Genomic DNA, 18,831 nt, shown 5'->3' with positions numbered 1-18,831 from the left:
AACTTAAATGATTTTAGCAAATGGCTGCAATATAACAAAGAGTGAAAAATTTAAGGGGGTCTGAATACTTTCCGTACCCACTGTATATAGCAATGGTTAGTTGCTCGAGTCCTTTTAGTGTCATTTAGGTGCATGGAAAGGCAGTTTCCGTGCCATTCTGTGAATGTATGAAGACCAGAGATTAAAATGTCTGTAAGGAATTTTAGTCTCTCTGTTCTTGTCGTGAAGTGGGGGAAGTCAATTTACGAGGAGCTTGTGACTGTAGTTACTATCGTGTGATAGTCATGCGGTCATCTCTTTTGACCATTATTCTTGATAACTTACCCCACAATTTTACAATCTCCTTGGACTTGTCAATGTGTTCTTTTGTGTTAATGTTGAAAACTGTTCTGTGACAGGGGCTTAGGTTTAGGCTTGCTTCAGAAGGGCTAGGGTCTGATTTATGACATCCTGTTGTCTGGGGCCTCTGTGGAATTTTTGTGACTCCTCGTGCCTCAACTCGGTTTTGACCAAATCTTAGATTGTCTGATTCGGTCTGATATCCTACAACATAAAAAAATTTTAAAAAAACTTGCAAAAGTTGTTTAGAGGCAGTATAAATACAATTCAGTAATTGAATATTTTCGATTCAATAAAAAGCAGCATCTCAAAAGTAATTTGTTTAATAAATCAAAATACACTTACTGAACTGTATTTTTGTGATTTACCAAAAAGAAATAGCTTGTAGCAGGGTCATCCTTAGCTGACGCGGGGCCCGGTGCGAGTGTGAGGTTCGCAATCGCGTTCCTGGGGGGGGGCAGCGAGATTGCATTCCTGGGGGGAAGGGGGTCCCCCTCGGTCTGTTCGCTGCGGGGCCTGGTGCGACCGCACCAGTTGGACCCCCCCTAAGGATGGCCCTGGATTGTAGATTCAATTGTCGATTTATTGGACTACACTGATTGCACTGTATGTTTTTGATGCACTAAAAAGAACCGACTCGTACAAATCATTGTTTTGGGAATCAGACTACAACATACACTGTATCATTCGCACTGTAGATTCATCTGTAATGTTATAGTAAATTCTGAGAATTTTTGTAAAGTATGTTTTGCACTGTGCATTCAGTTGCAATGCTACAGTGAATTCTCAATATTTTCGTTCAATATGTAGATTCAGTTGCAACGCTACAGTGAATTCTCAATATTTTCGTTCAATATGTAGATTCAGTTGCAACGCTACAGTGAATTCTCAATATTTTCGTTCAATATGTAGATTCAGTTGCAACGCTACAGTGAATTCTCAATATTTTCGTTCAATATGTAGATTCAGTTGCAATGTTACTGTGAATTCGGAGCATTTTCATACAATGTTTTGCTCTGTAGATTCAGTTGTGATGTTACAGCAAATTCTGAGCATTTTCATACAATATGCAGTATTGCAATAATGCACCTGGTTCCAAACAAGATTTTTGGTTACTAATCGTACTAATTATGTAACTTGCTGATTTCAGCACAAGAACACGCATCGTCCCAAACATTTCACAACATCAGCATACATGGAAAAGTAAGTGATTTTTAAATCTACTTACATCTACTCTAATATAATCAAATGTTTCTTATTTATGTGTTGATTGCCAAATAATCCTAATCGGAATACATGGCTACTTTTGAATGGGCTGTCAATGGAAAAACAACCTTGACCCCGAACATTACTACTGTATCTTATAAAAAAATCTCATCCGCTGCTGCCGTTGCTCGCATACAGTATGACAATCCAAATGCTGCATATGCAAGAAACATGAAGCCCTCTTTTTAAGCTTCACTCACTATGACCTAATTTCCTGTCTTGTGCTAAAATATATGCCCTCAGGTGGTCTGACCCCACTCATATCTCTTCACTGAGTCAATACAGGGCTACAGTCACACCAGTGCACCCATCACATTTCATCTCAGTATAAGAGAGTTGGCGTAGGAGGCTGGCATGAAAACACAGATGTTTTTTTCACAGCCTCGGCTACAGGAAAGAATGAATATCTTCCCTCCTTCATTTCTCTGACTGTGCTAAGGCTGTGTATTGATTAAGACTGCAATGCGACGCTTCACCTAATCTAATGCCATAATGGGGACCTGGAGGTGGCAATCATACCCTGAATGCCAAACAAATCAAGCCGATTTACACACATGCACATCCGCATTCATACTTCATTCATGGTTCATTCTACAAACTGATTACTTTGTTTTTAAAGCAACATGTATTTACAGGTTTTTTATTTTTTTTAGACAAATCAAATTGACCTCTGTCTGAAATGGCACTTTTCAGCTAATTTATTTTGTGAAAAAGCAGTTCTTTTATTTCATTATTCATTCATATCATTCAAGTATAAAGCAATTCTTCAGAGTAAATTATTAGTGAAATCATTAAATCTTAAATTGAAAAACACATTTGCACACATGCACATCTGCATTCATTCATCATTGATTCTACAACTGATCACTTTGCTTTTAAAACAACATGTACTGTATATGCAGGTTTTTCTTTTTTCTTGAGACAATACGTAAATGTGTTTCCTAAATAAAATTGTACTTTCAGCTAATTTATTCTGAGAGAAAGCAGTTATTTTATTGCATTATTTATTTATTCAGATCATTCATGTATGAAGCAATTCCTTTAGGGCACCTTATCAGTAAAATCATTATTTTTTTAAACTGGAAAAAATACACATTCACACATTCATGGTTCATTCCTGATCCTTTTGTTATTAAAATAGCATGTATCTACAGGTTTTAATTTTTCTTAAGTCAAATCAAATTTGTTTTGAACTGTAATCGCACTTTTCAGCCAATTTATTCTGTAAGAAAGTATTTATTTTATTGTATTATTTATTTATTCATACAGATCATTCATGTATGAAGCTATCGCTTCAAGGCACCTTATTGGTAAAAATTATTTCTTGAGTTGAGAAATGCACATTTACACACATACATCTGCATTCAGGGTTTATTCTACAAACTGGTCACTTTGTTTTTAAAGCAACATGTATTTACAGGTTTTTTTCTTTAGACAATTAATTTACTCATATGCATTTCTTGGTGAATTGTGCTTTGAGCTTATGTAGTCTTATTTATTTTGTTTGCATTATTTATTTATTCAAATCATTCATGTGTAAAGCAACTGCTTTAGGGTACCTTACTAGTAAAGCCATTAAGTCTTTAATTCAAATGAAACAAACAAAATCTAATAAAATGAAAAATATATAAACATTAAAACTAACTAAATTAGATTTAAACTATGCAATTGCAAAAAAGGACAAGACACTACAAAAGTGGGTAGCTTTTGAATGATTAAATCTCAGTGCTGGTAAACAAAGAGAGCAAACAAGTAAATCCAAACAGCATCCCACATTTCACAATCCAATAAAATGTCTTCACTTAAAGCAATTTGTTATTTTTCTATAAAAACCTCTGTCTGTTCTACCGTGATCTCAGGTGCGTAGCGGTCACATTGTTTCAAGTCTTACATCGGCATTACATGCTAAATGGATGAGACGGGAATTACCTCTGCCCCGACGCGGTCTGCAACTGGTGACCAATAAAATCATTATCTGAACCGGACTGTGATGTCTCCTTTATTCTTCCCCTTCATGAAATATGCATGAAAATATTTTTCACTGTGGATGAGCTGCTAAAATATACATTCAGTCATTGTGACTGAATTATTCTTAACTTCCCATTTACCTGACTGTGATAAAGTGTTTCATCGCTGAGCTCAATTGCTGTTTGGACAATTGTTTAAGTGTAGGGGATACAGAATCCATCTTAACATCTACATTTTTATTTTGAGATGACTTCATGTGATATTAAGCAGTGCAGAAGGCCATACTATGTAATTTGTGTGGCGGTTTTACGTTTCTTGCACCAAACAGTCACAATTTAGAGTTATGTGACCACATTAGCAAAGATTTGGCACAATTATGGGCAAAAAAAAGTCCATTGTCTGTTTTCAGTAGTGTAGCGATGTATAAACCACAGTTCACACAGAAGTCACTTCAAACTAAGTAGCTTTCTGCTCAATTGACCAACAAATGACCATGACTCTGTAACTGTGTAGATTCTTATTTAAATCACTTTATTTTGACTGCGAAAATTCATCAAACAGCAGTAAATGTGACCACATCTTCAGAAATAAACTAGTTGTTTGTGGTACTACTGTACCTTTAAGACTATGCAAATGACCTTTGTCGTGATTGGCTAAACTCTTCGCTTGTAAAACAAATCATAAATTCAACTTATAAACAGCAGATCAAAACAACATTTAAGTAACCAAAAAGTCACCCAGAATGCACCAATTAGAAGCTAGCAAAAAGAAGTCACGCTTACTACAGGATGTTAGCATTGCAACATAAGGAAATCGTTAGCAAAAGCATTATCACTTCATTATAAACATTTATCGACACTTCACAAATAGAGTAAAAACCATTAGCGTTTTCTTTAAAATATGTTTAAGACTGTTAGCTAGCTATGCTAGCAGCAGCAAAAAAATAATTGGGTTGCACAAAATGAACCTCATCTCACTACTTCCTGACAGAATTTCTTTAAAAAGTCAATGTGTAATCTACATGATGCATCTACTTCACGTTCTCTTACTAAGCTAATTGCTAACCTTGAGCTACATTAAATTCAAGGCAGAAACAAGTTTAAAATACGTTTAAGACTGTTAGCTAGCTATGCTAGCAGCAGCAAAAAATAATTGGGTTGCACAAAATGAACCTCATCTCACTACTTCCTGACAGAATTTCTTTAAAAAGTTCATGTGTAATCTACATGATGCATCTACTTCACGTTCTCTTACTAAGCTAATTGCTAACCTTGAGCTACATTAAATTCAAGGCAGAAACAAACTTGATGACTTCTAATCACATCCTGTTTTAAGACTTCCAGACGCATATCACTTTCAAATGTCCAGTCTCTGCAGATCAATGAGAGGCAGGAGCAGAGGAAAGAGAAAAGACGCTACGACGAAATTTCAGAGTAATCCAATTACATATTTCTGTTGTCAGGGACGCTCTAAAATTTCATCAAACAGCAAAAGGAATCAAGCATCTACTGCCTCAGCTTAAATTGATCTGTGAACGCTGTGTACAGAGAAACTTTTTTTTTTAAAATCCACAATCGATATCTGATTTAAATGACTGATGCTCAGGCTAAGGAACAATGCAGTAGCCAGACAACAAGCGCAATAATATACATTACAAATTAGATACAACTTTTTTTGTATCTCACAAATTTTTTTTATTTCTTCAGATAAACACGACACCCATTATTTGATCCAATTACAAGCCAGCTATATTTAGTATCTGTAACAGATACTCAATTATTAATGAGACATGAAACATAAGATAACCCAGTGGCAGTATTTTTGAGACTCAAAAGGAGAAAATCAGCATAAACATAACAAGCAACTTAATCCGTTTAGGAGAATCCGGAAAAATATTTCATCTACAGATCCAGTGATTCAACACTATTGGAGATGCTTCTGAAAAGTCACATTTCTATTCACGTCCATATAATAATAATCAGCGGTTCCTGTTTAGTGCTCAAGAGACCCAGATGATTATTGATTAGCCCTCAAAACAGATTCAATTACAGGCTACTAAAAGTCAGCACAGCAGCCAAAAAGTGTGTGCAAGTGAATTCCTTCTGAGAACGCATTTGAATCACTCCATGAGATTCAAGAAGCTACCATTTCCTTATTTTTTATGTTTATAGCAGTGGGACATGGACAGCAGGGTGAAAACGATGATAAATGCAAATTATAAAATGTAACTAGCCATATAATCATGCATAGTTAAATTGAGCAAAGTATGCTTATAAACCATTAAAAAAATGTGAAGACTCTATGCCTACATCCTACGTCATTCGCTGGAACACCACTCTCTCGTGAACGCGCGTACGACAGTTACCGGAAGCTAGAGATTATGTTTTATAAAGTTTTAAATATCGATATTCTTCGTACACAAACGCATCACTTCGCTTCAGAAGGCCTTTATTAACCCCCCGGAGCCACGTGGCGCACTTTTTATGATGGATTGATGCACTACTCCCTGCTGTGTGTGTGCACTTGGATGGGTTAAATGCAGAGCACAAATTCAGAGTATGGGACACCACCTCACATCACTTTCACTTTATTTTGCTTCAAAATCTTGACCCCCATTCACTGCCATTATAAAGCTCGGAAGAGCCAGAATATTTTTTTTATATAACTCTGATTGTATATTCGTCTGAAAGAAGAAAGAAACTTTGTTATTTTGGTGCAAATTCATCCCTCACTTTAAGACTACACTATATCCAGCAGATGCCAACATGACCAAACCTATGCAAAGTTCAAGAAAATACACCCTAGACTACATTAATTATGGATTCCAACTGCTTCTGTGGCTCCTGAAGCAAAGCCACCGAACTAACATAGGCAGAAATTATCTTAAACAGGCGTAGGTTGCGATCCAATCAAACTTAGCTATTTTAGTACACATTTACTCTCACTTCTTTAAGACTACAACAAATCAAGCAGAGGCCAACAGGGCAGGTTGCATGACATACCCTCAACCATCATCAAAGCTATGCAAAGTTCTAGAAAATACACCCATTACAACATTAAATAAGAATTATGTCAGGTTCTGTGGGTCCTGAAGCAAAGTCACGACTTATAGTGTGGCATAGACTGGAATTACCTTAAACAGGCGTAGGATGTTGGCCACCATGATGGAGACGGAGCTTGCAGCCGCGCCTATCACGCCAATAATCTTGTCCGGCTTGGCAAAGATGGGCTGCTCGCCACTAGCACATCGCACATCAGTAGAATCACGCTCGATGAGCGCCTGCACAAAGGTAAGCGACTGTTCCAGGGCGTAGGTGTCGCGCGAGCAGGTGTCTAATATACGCGCCCCCAGGGTCACGTTGGGCAGCAGGTCTGGGTCTTTATTGATGAGGTCGAGGGCGAAGAGCATGGCCTCTAACCGATGAATACCCTTCTCCTTCTTCAGTTCCCCGCAAGGGGCGCCACGTTCACCCCTAGAATGCACCGGGAAAGCACGCTTTCCCCCAAGCATAAACAATGCTGATTAGCAGATTACATTCATGCGCGCACCTCATCAAAAATATCTTAATTTGTGTTCTGAAGATGAACGAAGGTCTAAGGGTTTGGAACGACACGAGGGTGAGTAATTAATGACAGAATTTTCATTTTGGGGTGAACTATCCCTTTAAGTGAATGTTAATGGATTTGATGTGTGTGTGTGTGTAGACACAGACAGACAGATAGATAGGAAGGATATAATATACAAAAGTTGACAAAGAATGTGTTTGTTATCTTTATTTAAACAAAAAATCCTACTGCAAGCAAGAATATACCAGGATTTTGCAAATAAAAAGGAGAGTGCATCATCGGAATGGACCTAGGTTTTGGCGTTTGGATAAAGCCCTATTGTACACATAAACAAAGAGTTTAATCAAAGCATTCTGCATGCACCCCAACTAAAAGAAATTGTACTTGCAATTTACTTGCTCAAAAGCTTCATTATAACTATTTATACTTGAAAGCAACGATGAAAGCCATCTACTAAAACTTGAAAATGATTTTCTCATTAGCTTAAGTTATTAGTAGACTACCAAACTAAACAAATACAGTAGTAGTCTATTTCATTTTAGTCACAGTTGCAACCTTTCGTTAAAGACAAACACAAAGTTTAAGCGGTTTAAAAAAAGAAATATCTGGGCTCTCAATTAAGACACATCCTGAGCAGCTTAACATGTAGGCTTCGACTTAAAGGGTAGAAGAAATATAAGTACATTTCTAACAAATTAGCAGCATTTCAATCCATAGTTGATTAGAGAGGTGAATACATGGCAGGAAAATATGAAGCAGAGTTACATTAACTTATCTACTTATGAGTATTTAACATTAGTTAGACATGCTGTATGTATACAGAGCAACCTCCTATGTCTGTCCATTGTCCATTTATAAAACATTCTTTGTGTATTTTTAAACTGTCGGAGAGAATACAAAAAATAGTGGTATAATCCGTTTACAAATTAATCAAAATTCATTTTGAGAGTTGTTTTTTGTTAACACCAGTAATCAGTCAAACTCATTCAAAATCAATTAAAGACCAATCACCTTTTAGAGGGTGCATACCATTTCTTTTACAACAGCGCCCTCCTGTGTAAAAAGCTGGAACAACAATTTTGGTGCACTTCGGGAGGTTTTTTTTCTCATTCAACCCCTTTATGAAAAGGTTATCCTCTTTTTTCTACCCACAAGTCTGTCCATATCCCTTCCTCTTCTTTCACATGGAGATAAACTCATCCATGGAGTCCAGTGCAAATGTGCTACGTATTCAGTCAGAGAAAAATTGTCTAAATGGACAGAAAGAAAGAGAAAGTCAGAGAGAATAAAACGCCATTCATCATTAAATATATACCATACTGTAGTCAATAACAGGAATGATTTAAAGTAAAAAGTATGTGTACTTTCTATAAGTTTGAAGATGTAAAAGGGATAGTTGGTTCTAACGTCATGTTCAAAACCTGTATGACTTCATTTCCTTCTACATTCTTCAAACAATTGTCCTTTATTGTGATTACAGGTTTGGAATAACAAGAGTGTGAGCAAATATAGCAATTTTTTACTTGTAGGTGAACTATCACTTTAAGGAAATGGGCATTTACAAAAATTCTCAAGCATCACTATTCTGTGGGCAAAACCACTGGAGGCTGCTAGAAGTGTAAATGGTCAGGCCAAAACATGTAAAAGTTCACCGCATCTACATATCTATTACAGAAAGCAGACGATGGGAAATCCCTCTCAGATACTGATTTTCTGTAGCCATGAATTTAAATTAGAGAGTAATTTCTAATACAGTGACTTTGTCTGAGCATGTGATGAGAAAAATAAGCACTAGCTTGGATAACAAAACGAATAATTGAAACCAAATGTGACCAATTTGGATACCTAGAAACCAAGTTTAAGAAATGAAACTAAATCTTTACATTTTTTGAAGAAAATGTCAGTATTGCTTGCCAATGCAAAACCTGCCGCAGCAATGCTAGGGTGAATTTGAGTGGTTGCTTACTGGCCAAACTTAGTCTTAATACTTTGGTTTAAAGCAGAGCTCCTCAAATGCAACTCTGGAGAGGGCACATGCACTGCAGGGTTTAGCGCCAACCCTATTCAATGACACCCGAGCAAGCTAATAAAGTTACTAGAAGATTACAGGTAGGGGAGTTTGATCAGGGTTTGAGCTAAACTCTGCATAGCAGTGGCCCTCCAGTGCCGGATTTGAAGAGGTTTTAAATCAAACCTCCAACCATAAATATGAGGAACCGTAATAGTGATGCTTGCCTAAGAAAGCACCTCTAATAAAGACAAACACTATGTCCTACAGTCTTGGAAACAAAATTTTGTGAAATGGCTGAATGTTTGATTCTGTAGAGCATCTCATCCATTATAGTCTGGAGGAATGCTGCAAGCATATTAAGGCATGAAAGCTCACATAAGTTTGAAATGTTGCATCCAATTATAAGGGATTGTACCTTCATAGACATAGTCCAGTCTTTCAAGATCACTATTTTTGGAACACTAAGTAGTGCTTTCTTAGGAGTACTTAAGATAGCTGGATAAAATATTTACAAAGTATTATACAGTGTTATTTATAGGCTGTGGTGCTCTGTAACTTGTTAGCAACAGCATTTTGAATTAGATTTTTACATTTTCGGGAGATAATGTGAGTGGTGCTTCACAGTACAAAACTCACCGACCATTACGCCAAGGCAGAGGTATCCCATCTTGCTCCTGGAGGGCCGCTATCCTGCAGAGTTTAGCTCCAGTTCTAATTAAACTTACCTGAACCAACTGATCAAGGTCTTCAGGATTACTAGAAACTTCCAAGCAAGAGTGTTGGGGCAGGATGAAGCTAAACTCTGCAAGACATTGGCCCTCCAGGAGTGGGATTGGACACCCCTGTTCTAAGGTGCACTGGGTGGTTGCCAGGTTGTTGCTTTGCCGTTGCTAGGGTGTTCTGGGTGCTTAATGTGGACTTGCTAAGTGGCTACGTACTTGTCCAAGTCAACCACAACCTCAAGTCTGTATGATACGCTGGTCCCTAGGTATGGCTCGGGTCCCTTTTTCAATACAAGTCTAAGGGAATTTTTCCCGCCTTTTTTATAAGCCTAATTGCTTTAAAAAGTAATAACACAGCACATAGCAACACACAATGTGGGGTACCATTAATGTCCATAACGCGAAGAGAGTTACGAGTTACGAGTTACAACCAAAAGTTTAATGCTTAGGGTTAGGGGATTAAGGCTCGCCTTAGCAAGCACGATAATTATCTTAAGATGCTTTTTGAATGACATAACAGAGGAGCAACCTACCAAATGAGGGCCTTTGATCGAGTGCTTCTTCCTTGTAATTTGTCCCCACTTGCGATGGCAGTCCTGTGTCTCCGCCTGTGTGTCTCAAGGTAGACCTTTTTGGCAAATGCCCGGCCACACATATCGCATGCGTGAAGGGAAAAGTTTTTCGTTACCCTAACCTCCGTGCAGGTCTCCTGGCTTCTGGTGATGGGTGGCCCTTTGATAACATTATGACTGCGAGTGACATGGGGGTTCTTGGATGCTTGAAGGTTCTTGTCTTGTCTATTTGGTGTAAGCGGAGATTCGAGTTTGCCTGTGTTAAGTGACGATAGAGCTGAATGCTTTCGAGTGTTTGGAGATGTTGGGGATTCTTGTTTCTTTGCTTTGGAAGATACAAGAGGATCGTGTTGACAGCTTTTAGGAGAAGCTGGAGGATCTAGCGTTTTATGCTTCCCGCTACCCTCTTCATTTGTTTTCTTGTTTGCACTGGTGAAGACTGCATCAGCTGGTTTCTTGACTGCCTGGTTCTCCAAGGCAGGCATAACCTTAGCCAGATAGCGCGATGACTTCTTATGCACCACTGTGATATGGCGGATGACGTCGCGCTTCCGGCGTGACTCGTATCTGCAAATGGGGCATCGGTAAAACTTGATGTAGATGCTGTCGTTCCCATCGGTATGCAGTTCGGCAATGTGCTTGCCCAGGTTCTGACTGGTACTGAACTGACGTTTACACAACCAGCAGTAGATCCTTTTAAAGTCAAAACTCACACCGTGGTTTCCATCATCTTCTGAAGCTTTCGAGATAGACTCTTTCTTTGGGTAAACCTTATCTCTTCTCTCGTGCTTCGATTTGGCCTTCTGAGAGCGGTTTTCTAGAATGGGCATCTTATGGACGATTCGCATGTGCCGCCTAAGCATTAGTTGAGAGCTGTACTTGCGTTTGCACAGCTTGCAGCGACAATTTGTCAGGTTGTACTGTGTCTTATCTTGCTTCAGAGGAGAGATTGGTGCTTTCGCTGGTGAAGGAGGACGAGCGTCAAGTAAAAGAGGCTGGCCTGGTCTTGTGGCAATGTCCGGTGTGATCAAATCCCGCTTCAAACCACGGTGGACCTCGTCAAAGTGGCGACGAACATTGGCCTTGGTGGCAAAGGCCTTTTTGCACACTGGGCAACTCTTCCCAGAAGAAGGTGGCGGTTTAACAGGATGCTTGCCCTTCACCATAGACAGCAGGCTGGTAGGCAATGTGCGCGTCTCTGTAAATTTGCGTAACTCCTCCATCCTCTGCCAGTGCATCTTCCGGCAGTGGCGTCGTACACTGCGTCTGGAGCTGAAGTCTTTTCCACAGAGGCAGCAAGAGATCCTCATCTCCTTTACCTCAGAGGCGGCACTCTCCTCTTCTTCTTCCTCTCCTTCTACCGGCTCAATCTTTATTTGCTCTTCGCAGCTCTGACCTTCTTTAGCAGGTGGTTCTTCAGGTTCCGTTTCCATCTCCTCTTCAAAATCTGACTGTTGGACCTTTTTGGGTGCCAAAATAGATTTGTGGCGATTTTTCTTCTCAGGTACCAGGATCATAGTCTGGGGTGTATGGGTGGGGTTTTCCGGCATGTCCTGAATTTCCACCGGTGCCACTTGTTGGAACACTGCATTGGGGTTGGTCTCAATGGCCTCCAGCTGAATGACATGTTTTTCTTGGTCTTTCTGTGGATAAATGGCTTGAAGAAGTTCTTTGATAGCTTGACTCTGCCCACCTTGTGATGGCTCTGCAGAAAGTAATAGCATCACAAAATAATAATCTTATTAATAGCTCTATTATATTCATAGGCCCAACTGAGTACAAATTTGAACTGCAGAAAAATGTGTTGTGCTTGTCCATGCAAAACCCGCTGTCACAAAGCTATGGTGTTGTGGGTAGTTTCCAGGGTATTGCTAAGAAGTTACTAGGCCACTGATAGGTAGTTACTTGGGTGTTCTAATTTTCTTCTTCTATGCAACATATTTTGAAAAATGTCACAGTTTTTTTGTCCATACAGTGAGAGACAATACGGTTTAATATGTTTTCGGACCACAAATGACTTCGAACAGTTGAAACATTCTTAAAAATATCTTCCTTTTGTGTTCTGCAGGAAAAATAAACCCTTGCAGGCTTCGAACAACAACAAGGTAAGCAAAGACAGAATTTTCATTTATATACCTGAAGTCTAGGTTCCATTGTTCACCAGAAAAAATTAATGTCTGATCACTTTAATAGTCAGAGTGCTTAAATGGATATACAAACCATCTGATTGAGGTTGTCGGGAAAAGCAGTAGAGCTCCTTGTGAGTGACAAGATTTGGTAGACCACGGAACAGACTTCGACAGATTTTGCACTCAAATATGGTGTCAACCTCCTTCAGCAGCATGTGTTTGAGGTGAGCTGTACCTGCAATAACAGCACATATTGAAAGCAAGCAGTTATCATTAGGAAATAATGAAACACATTACTTTGTCTTTTGGCATAGCATTTCGCTTTGAGTAAGAACAGAAAACGCCTCGACGCTGACAAAATTTCATACCTGGTGAAGAAAAGAAGTCTACATGAAATGTATTTACTGAATGATCAAAGTTCTGGGATTAAAGTACCTGAGCGAAAACACTCAATGATTTGATGAATTCCTGACTTGGAGGTCTGGAGCTGCTGCTGAAGCAGGGGTGGATCACCGGGCTCAACTGAATGAACTAAAACAGAAAACAACACTTTAGATTATGCTTTATGTAAAACAATTTTCACATGAATCTCCACCATTCTTAAGTTCCACCATTCGGGTATGAGGACAGCAAATGGTTTCAATCTGCTGTGTAAGATAAGGGGTAAAAGTAGGGAGAGCAACCCCATGGTAGCTGGTCAAACAGAAAGGGGACTGCCAAGCCATGCAAATACTGACCCTCCTGCACAGCCTGAACTCCACTTCCTCCATCACAAAGAGGACACCGTGTCTCCTTTTGGCTTCACACCCCAAGAACTTCACAATTCCAACCGGGATGCATTTCTATCTTTCATTTACATTTTCATTTTAATTAAAGCCACACTACTCTAACTCTACTCTTTGCTCACCTACACGTGATACCAACTTTACTGCATGACAGCAGGATGGATTACACACATACAGACCCTGGATATAATAACTATAGGAATGAACTCAATGCTTGAATAATTGCATTTTGAATGTGATTAATGCAAATGTACAAAAAAAATTAGAATTATAATGTAAAGGCATTTGAATCTTGAGGAAAACTTTTACGGGGAAAAAAAAACTTAAAACTGAAAATCAAGTTCCTATTTTTACAAAAATAATTGTATATAATTCCAATGAATAAGCAAATAAATAAAGCACTCATCACTAATACATAACAGCAATGAATCTATGTATGGCATTCTTGCCTTAAGGCTTTCAAATAAACCAGCAGTGTAAAAAAAAAAACTTTGTCTAGATGAAACTACTCAGTGTTTTAGTTATCAGAGACATGTCCAACAAAGACTGGAGGGAAGTGAGGCCAGAACCGGGGCCAGGAAAAATAAAATAGTAGATCCATTTCCCCATGGACACGACACGGGCATCTTTTGGTTTGCAACACTCCATCATTCTTTTGGACACCTGCAAGACTCTATCATTGTTCCTTCAGGCAACTCTATACTACCCTAATAAGTAGTGATCTCAACTTTCTGTTATTTTCTTTCCATGGACATCTACCAACTGATTTGCACCTGGTAAAACCGTTTAATCTAAGGGGACTTCTGAGGATGTGTAAGTTACACCTTCTCATCTGACATCAGGTGGCTGAAAGTTAAGGAGCATTTTACTATGATAATATGTGAGAATATTACACATTCATTTAAAATGAAACGGGCTATTTAAATATTTGTGTTTTTTCCCATTAGTGGGGAAATTTTACTATAATACATTATTTTGTCAAAGTGGAAAGTAGAAAATTTAGTAAATGCTGGTTTAAATTAAAGAAAATGGTACACTTATAGACAACATTTGCTTCTAGAATATTCAACATTTTTTTAAAAACCACAAATAGCCATTTATTCATTTATTTCCACTTGTGTTTACACCACAAAGCTAAAACAATACAATTGCGATTGTCCAACATTATAAACCAAGTCGCCACAAGACATTTCATTTAAATCGAACTACACTGATAGTTCTCTGCAATAAATGCGTAGAGAAGGCATAAATCTTGATTTCACAATGCCCGTGGGTTGGCAACTACCTGATTATGAACAGGTATCAGCAAGAGTAGATAACAGCATCGGATTATCAAAATACATCCAAACCATGAAAGTCAACATGAAACCAGCCTTCTCAACTAATTTTACTTCTGTAATGGGATGTATTTCTGAGTGCAACAGGATATTCAACAAGAAAAAAAATGTAGGCAGGAGTCGATTTTATCCATTTGGAATTGATTGGATATTGAAAAGTGGGCGTTGCATACCAAAATTCAGCCAAAAATAAGAGCGATTTGTAACATCAGCCTAAAAGGAAAGATGTTTTTTCCACTTTGGATCAATTTGCACTGACAAATCATGCACAATAAGACTATAAATGTGTATTTAAAAAGGAAAAAGGGTCAGTTTTGATTTCATGTTGACTTTAAGGTGCCGAGTTCCTACCTGGATTTTTGCCACAAGGCTCTTGAGGGGTTTCTGTTGTTTGGCAACAGCAGGCCTGAAGTGTCTCAGTCTGGCAGCATTTGTCACTAGTCCGGCTTCCCTGATCTTCGCTGTTAGTAGCCTCCATCTCAGAGGCCTGTTTTATGAACTTAAAAGACAAATCACAAAGTTAATCAGTGAAGCCGTTTCTTCTCAATGCTTTTGACGGAGGAATGATTTCATTCCCACATGCCTCCCGAAATGGCAACAAGTTCTCCATCAGCACAAGTAGAAATTCAAATATTGTATTCACAGAACTAGAAATATTTGCTAGTAATAAGTCTACAATGGTCGTTTATGCAGGTGTTGATAAAGACAAACAGACATTACTGTCGTTGTGATGATGAAGACCTTTCACCGCACATTTACCAAGGAAATAAATGTCAAGGCATAACTGCTATGTGCTAAAAAGGACAAAACAATATGAACGATGGAAATGTCCGTCATGCATCAAATATAATTGCCCAGATGTAATGGAAAGGAGAATGTGAGACAACATGACAAACTGAGATTGCATCACAGCGGTTTTAACTATTAATGTATTGGACCTTTTACAAAATCCTGTCGACATGAAATGTTGAAATGTTAATCAAATTAGTATAACTATAAAATGTAGATTACTCCCAAAAAGCACATGTACATCTGCAAGACGCATGTTAAAGATCGCTTCATCCGGAAACCATCCATTGTGTACAAACATCTGATAGATCTGTTCCGTTTTACATACATTCTAAATCATAAACATCTTAAAGACATTTTCTAAATGTCTATTTAACATCTGACAGGAAATGTCCTATAGACGTATTGCAGATGAGCAGACGCTCTATTAAAAAATACATCTTGCAGATGTAAATGCAGACGTCAAATAGACGTCTCCGTGATGTACGTGTGCTACCAGGGCTGTGACTTTTACAAAACTCTTTAGATTCCAACAAGCAAAAACAGTCAACTACACACATATCTGAGTGGAAATAAGCAAATAATCTTCATTTACTTACAAAAAAGCACAACGGTCACTATAGCTTGTGCCAAAATACCATATTAACTTACTATAGTTAGTGTCACTACAGTAAAAAAATCACTAAATACTACAAATAACATGAACGTATTTTACATATTGTGCAACAGATTGTAGCTTTACATTTACATACATTAACATTTCATGTTAATATTTTATTTCTTTTAATTTTTTTTAGCTTTTGCATTCATTGAAATAGCATTGTGGTGTGACAAGTGCTTGACTTTTCTTGTCAACTATCTCTACAGCCGTAACTGTAAGCAGCAGTTGTGGTATTTGGGCGGAAACTGAAGTTACCATGGTAAAAGGTTTTCACTGATGTGCTTCGGTGTGTGCCGTTGTTTTAATGGAACCCGTTTGCTGATAAAAGCGCAAATGAAATCTATAAAACGTTGCGTTGTGATTGTGAAGGACATACACCTGACCGCGCTGCCAGTGTCCTGCCCAAACATTCAAGAGGCAGGAAGTAGCGAGCGGTGCACGAAAGAGCACGTGTCCGTGGCCAACCGTACAAATGAACATAATTATGCTTCACAATAACCGCCTTCGTGCTTTTATATGACGCAAATCAGCTGATGGCAGGCGAATGTGTTCGAGACGAGTCCTACTGTGGTTGGCAAATCAGTAAGTCGCGTGTACATCTTACTATCCGTGTGGACTCGTGCCTGAACAAGTAACGTTACTCTGCAAACTTCATAACAATTGAAGAAATACCAATAACACTAAAACGTGAATTCTGCGTGTGACTGCGACGACTTGAAATGACCATCACCACCCAAAAGCATCAGAGACATTTGGCCACGTGACCGGAAAAATAATCATTTAAAATAATAGACACACGATCTGTGCCGGTCCCTCTTGAAGCTTTCGGATTAAACGCGTTATAGCCATTCAAATCATTATTAAATGGTGTTTTAGACAATAATACACTACAATCTAGATCGTACGGTTGTTTAGAATTGCGTGGTCAAGCGAGCACATTCACCAGACAAAAACATTATAATTTTACATCACGCTTTTACAAATAGATCCATTAACATGTAGTTAAAATAATAAATTCGCACTTTTAGAGTACATAAATGTAACCTAACTTCTTTAAAAACACACTCACAATCACGAGTCCCCATCAAAACACACTGGGACCACAAGGGGCCAAATGTGAAAGAACAACGTAAAAAAGTTGATACCCAAATCCAGCAGTGACAGTCTCCAAATTGAAGCGAATATACCCCACTGGGACGTCTGGATGACAAGGATAGACATATTAACACACGTTCGCACGTTTGACTGACTTATGATGGAAAATTGTGGATGCATGTGTGCGGGAACGCGCGAAGCCATCGGCAGCACGAGCATCACCAAGTCCACAGTTGCTAAAAAGAGGCATGTGTGACCACAAAAGAGAGACTATCGCTCAGATAACACCGAAGGCCGTGCGTTTGCGTTATTCGTGGCGATTTGCGTGCTTCTGAAACCTGTTGGAAAAGCAATGGTTTGCGTTCTCCCCTATGCGCAATCTAGACACGTCGTGGCGCATACACCGTTCATTTAGCCAAACTGTTTTCAAATGTAAGCGCAGGTTATATCGCCGGGTTTTTTCGGATATTCAGGCTATTTAGCGTTTTCGTGAAGCAATTTGCATCGCTCCATTATTCTGTAAATCTCTTTTACACGGTTACATTGTCAGGCCAAATCTCCTCTATTGCGGACCACAATGGGCCAGATTAACTTGATGGAGAAGGAGAGCCCTTGTGCGGAATGGAGCTTTAAAGCGGCATAAGAAGGACTGATGCTTACCAGGGAGTGAGTGCGGCGTAAAGGCGGGCTGACGCGAGAGCCTGATACAAAAGACGACGTTGCCACTAACTTGCAGTGCTTTCCGAACCCAAACCCAACAAAATATGAAATCGCGTCCACAAAGAGGCACAAACCGAACACATTCGAGAGGATTTGCGCGATCACAGGGCACGTCCGAATGATAAAGTGCTGCGCTTTGCGGCGCTGTGCCATCTTCCCGAAGCCGCTTTGGCGCACAGGTCTGGTGACCCTTCCGCCTTTACGCGTCCTCTCCTCTTCGGTGTTTTGTTATGAAGTGCCATATTCACTCTCAAGTAGGCCCGTGGACTTGCTCTATCTCTGCGGACAGTCGTGGCGAGTCCGAATCAACTCTCGCTCTAATTTAGGCGCTCGGAACAAGTGCGTTTTCCCCGCTTGCACAGCCAGCACGAACGGTGACGCCATTTTCTGTTAAGAACAACCACGCTCGCGCAGGATAGGAAACGACACTGGTCCGCTGCACGATTCCGGGCCCGAGTGGGCAACTCCCGCGGTCGAAATCAGCCGAGATGTGTTCGCAGAGTTCTTACCTTTAGGAAAAACAACGCAGGCTTTCGAGTTAAGATGGTCGGACGCGGTCCGGAGGTAGTTCCTCTCGCTTCTCGCGCTGACGCTGCCCTCTCGGAAGCTGTCTTTGTGCAGCGCGAGGACCTCTCGGCGGAGAAGCGGCTGTTGCGCAAAGGTGTCACCTTCACTTGTACATACTGTATGCGTACCAGATTTTCCTTGTCCATCCAGTATCCAAATAGTTTTAACATTACCCCTAGACAACAAGGGGCCATAACAATTTGTTTTGTATTGCATGTAGTAATCACCTATTAAAAATGTTTAAAGGGGTCATATGATGCGATTTAAATTTTTCCTTTCTCTTTGGAGTGTTACAAGCTCTTG

The 18,831-nt window shown here is 39.3% G+C and overlaps 2 protein-coding genes across 4 annotated transcripts in view; both read right to left on the bottom strand.

The window, feature by feature from the left end:
- LOC107575719 (metabotropic glutamate receptor 8-like) overlaps positions 1-7,084 on the bottom strand; it is a 149,177-nt gene extending 142,093 nt beyond the window's left edge. The window contains exon 1 of the mRNA XM_016262067.1: positions 6,707-7,084. Within this exon, the coding sequence (XP_016117553.1) occupies positions 6,707-7,084 (378 nt within the window). The remainder of the gene's footprint in view (positions 1-6,706) is intronic.
- A 1,153-nt stretch (positions 7,085-8,237) lies between these two features.
- Positions 8,238-18,442, bottom strand: LOC107573437 (zinc finger protein 800-like). Of its 3 annotated transcripts, XM_016259880.1 has the most exons (6): positions 17,902-18,442; positions 15,048-15,195; positions 13,010-13,105; positions 12,666-12,809; positions 10,407-12,150; positions 8,238-8,390 (listed from the first exon to the last, which is right to left on the bottom strand). In XM_016259880.1, coding segments are annotated over exons 1-6 (2,346 nt in total). In that variant the 5' UTR covers positions 18,115-18,442; the 3' UTR covers positions 8,238-8,389. The 3 variants fall into 3 exon arrangements, with proteins under 3 accessions (XP_016115366.1, XP_016115361.1, XP_016115372.1); XM_016259875.1 differs by lacking the exon at positions 8,238-8,390 and having other exon boundaries at positions 10,284-12,150; XM_016259886.1 differs by lacking the exons at positions 8,238-8,390; positions 17,902-18,442 and adding an exon at positions 16,402-16,435 and having other exon boundaries at positions 10,291-12,150.
- Between the last annotated feature and the right edge of the window lie 389 nt (positions 18,443-18,831).

This window comes from Sinocyclocheilus grahami, unplaced genomic scaffold (assembly GCF_001515645.1).
Source record: "Sinocyclocheilus grahami isolate Dianchi unplaced genomic scaffold, SAMN03320097.WGS_v1.1 scaffold31.1, whole genome shotgun sequence".
In the NCBI taxonomy this organism is placed as follows: domain Eukaryota; kingdom Metazoa; phylum Chordata; class Actinopteri; order Cypriniformes; family Cyprinidae; genus Sinocyclocheilus; species Sinocyclocheilus grahami.
This window is presented reverse-complemented; position numbering and strand designations above follow the sequence as displayed.

Coding starts and splice junctions, on each gene's coding strand:
- LOC107573437 (XM_016259875.1), bottom strand. CDS start 18,114: ATGGCACAGCGCCGCAAAGCGCAGCACTTTATCATTCGGACGTGCCCT. Junction 13,106..15,047: donor GCCTTGTGGCAAAAATCCAG/GTAGGAACTCGG, acceptor TTTCTGTTTTAG/TTCATTCAGTTGAGCCCGGT. Junction 12,810..13,009: donor CATTGAGTGTTTTCGCTCAG/GTACTTTAATCC, acceptor CTGTTATTGCAG/GTACAGCTCACCTCAAACAC.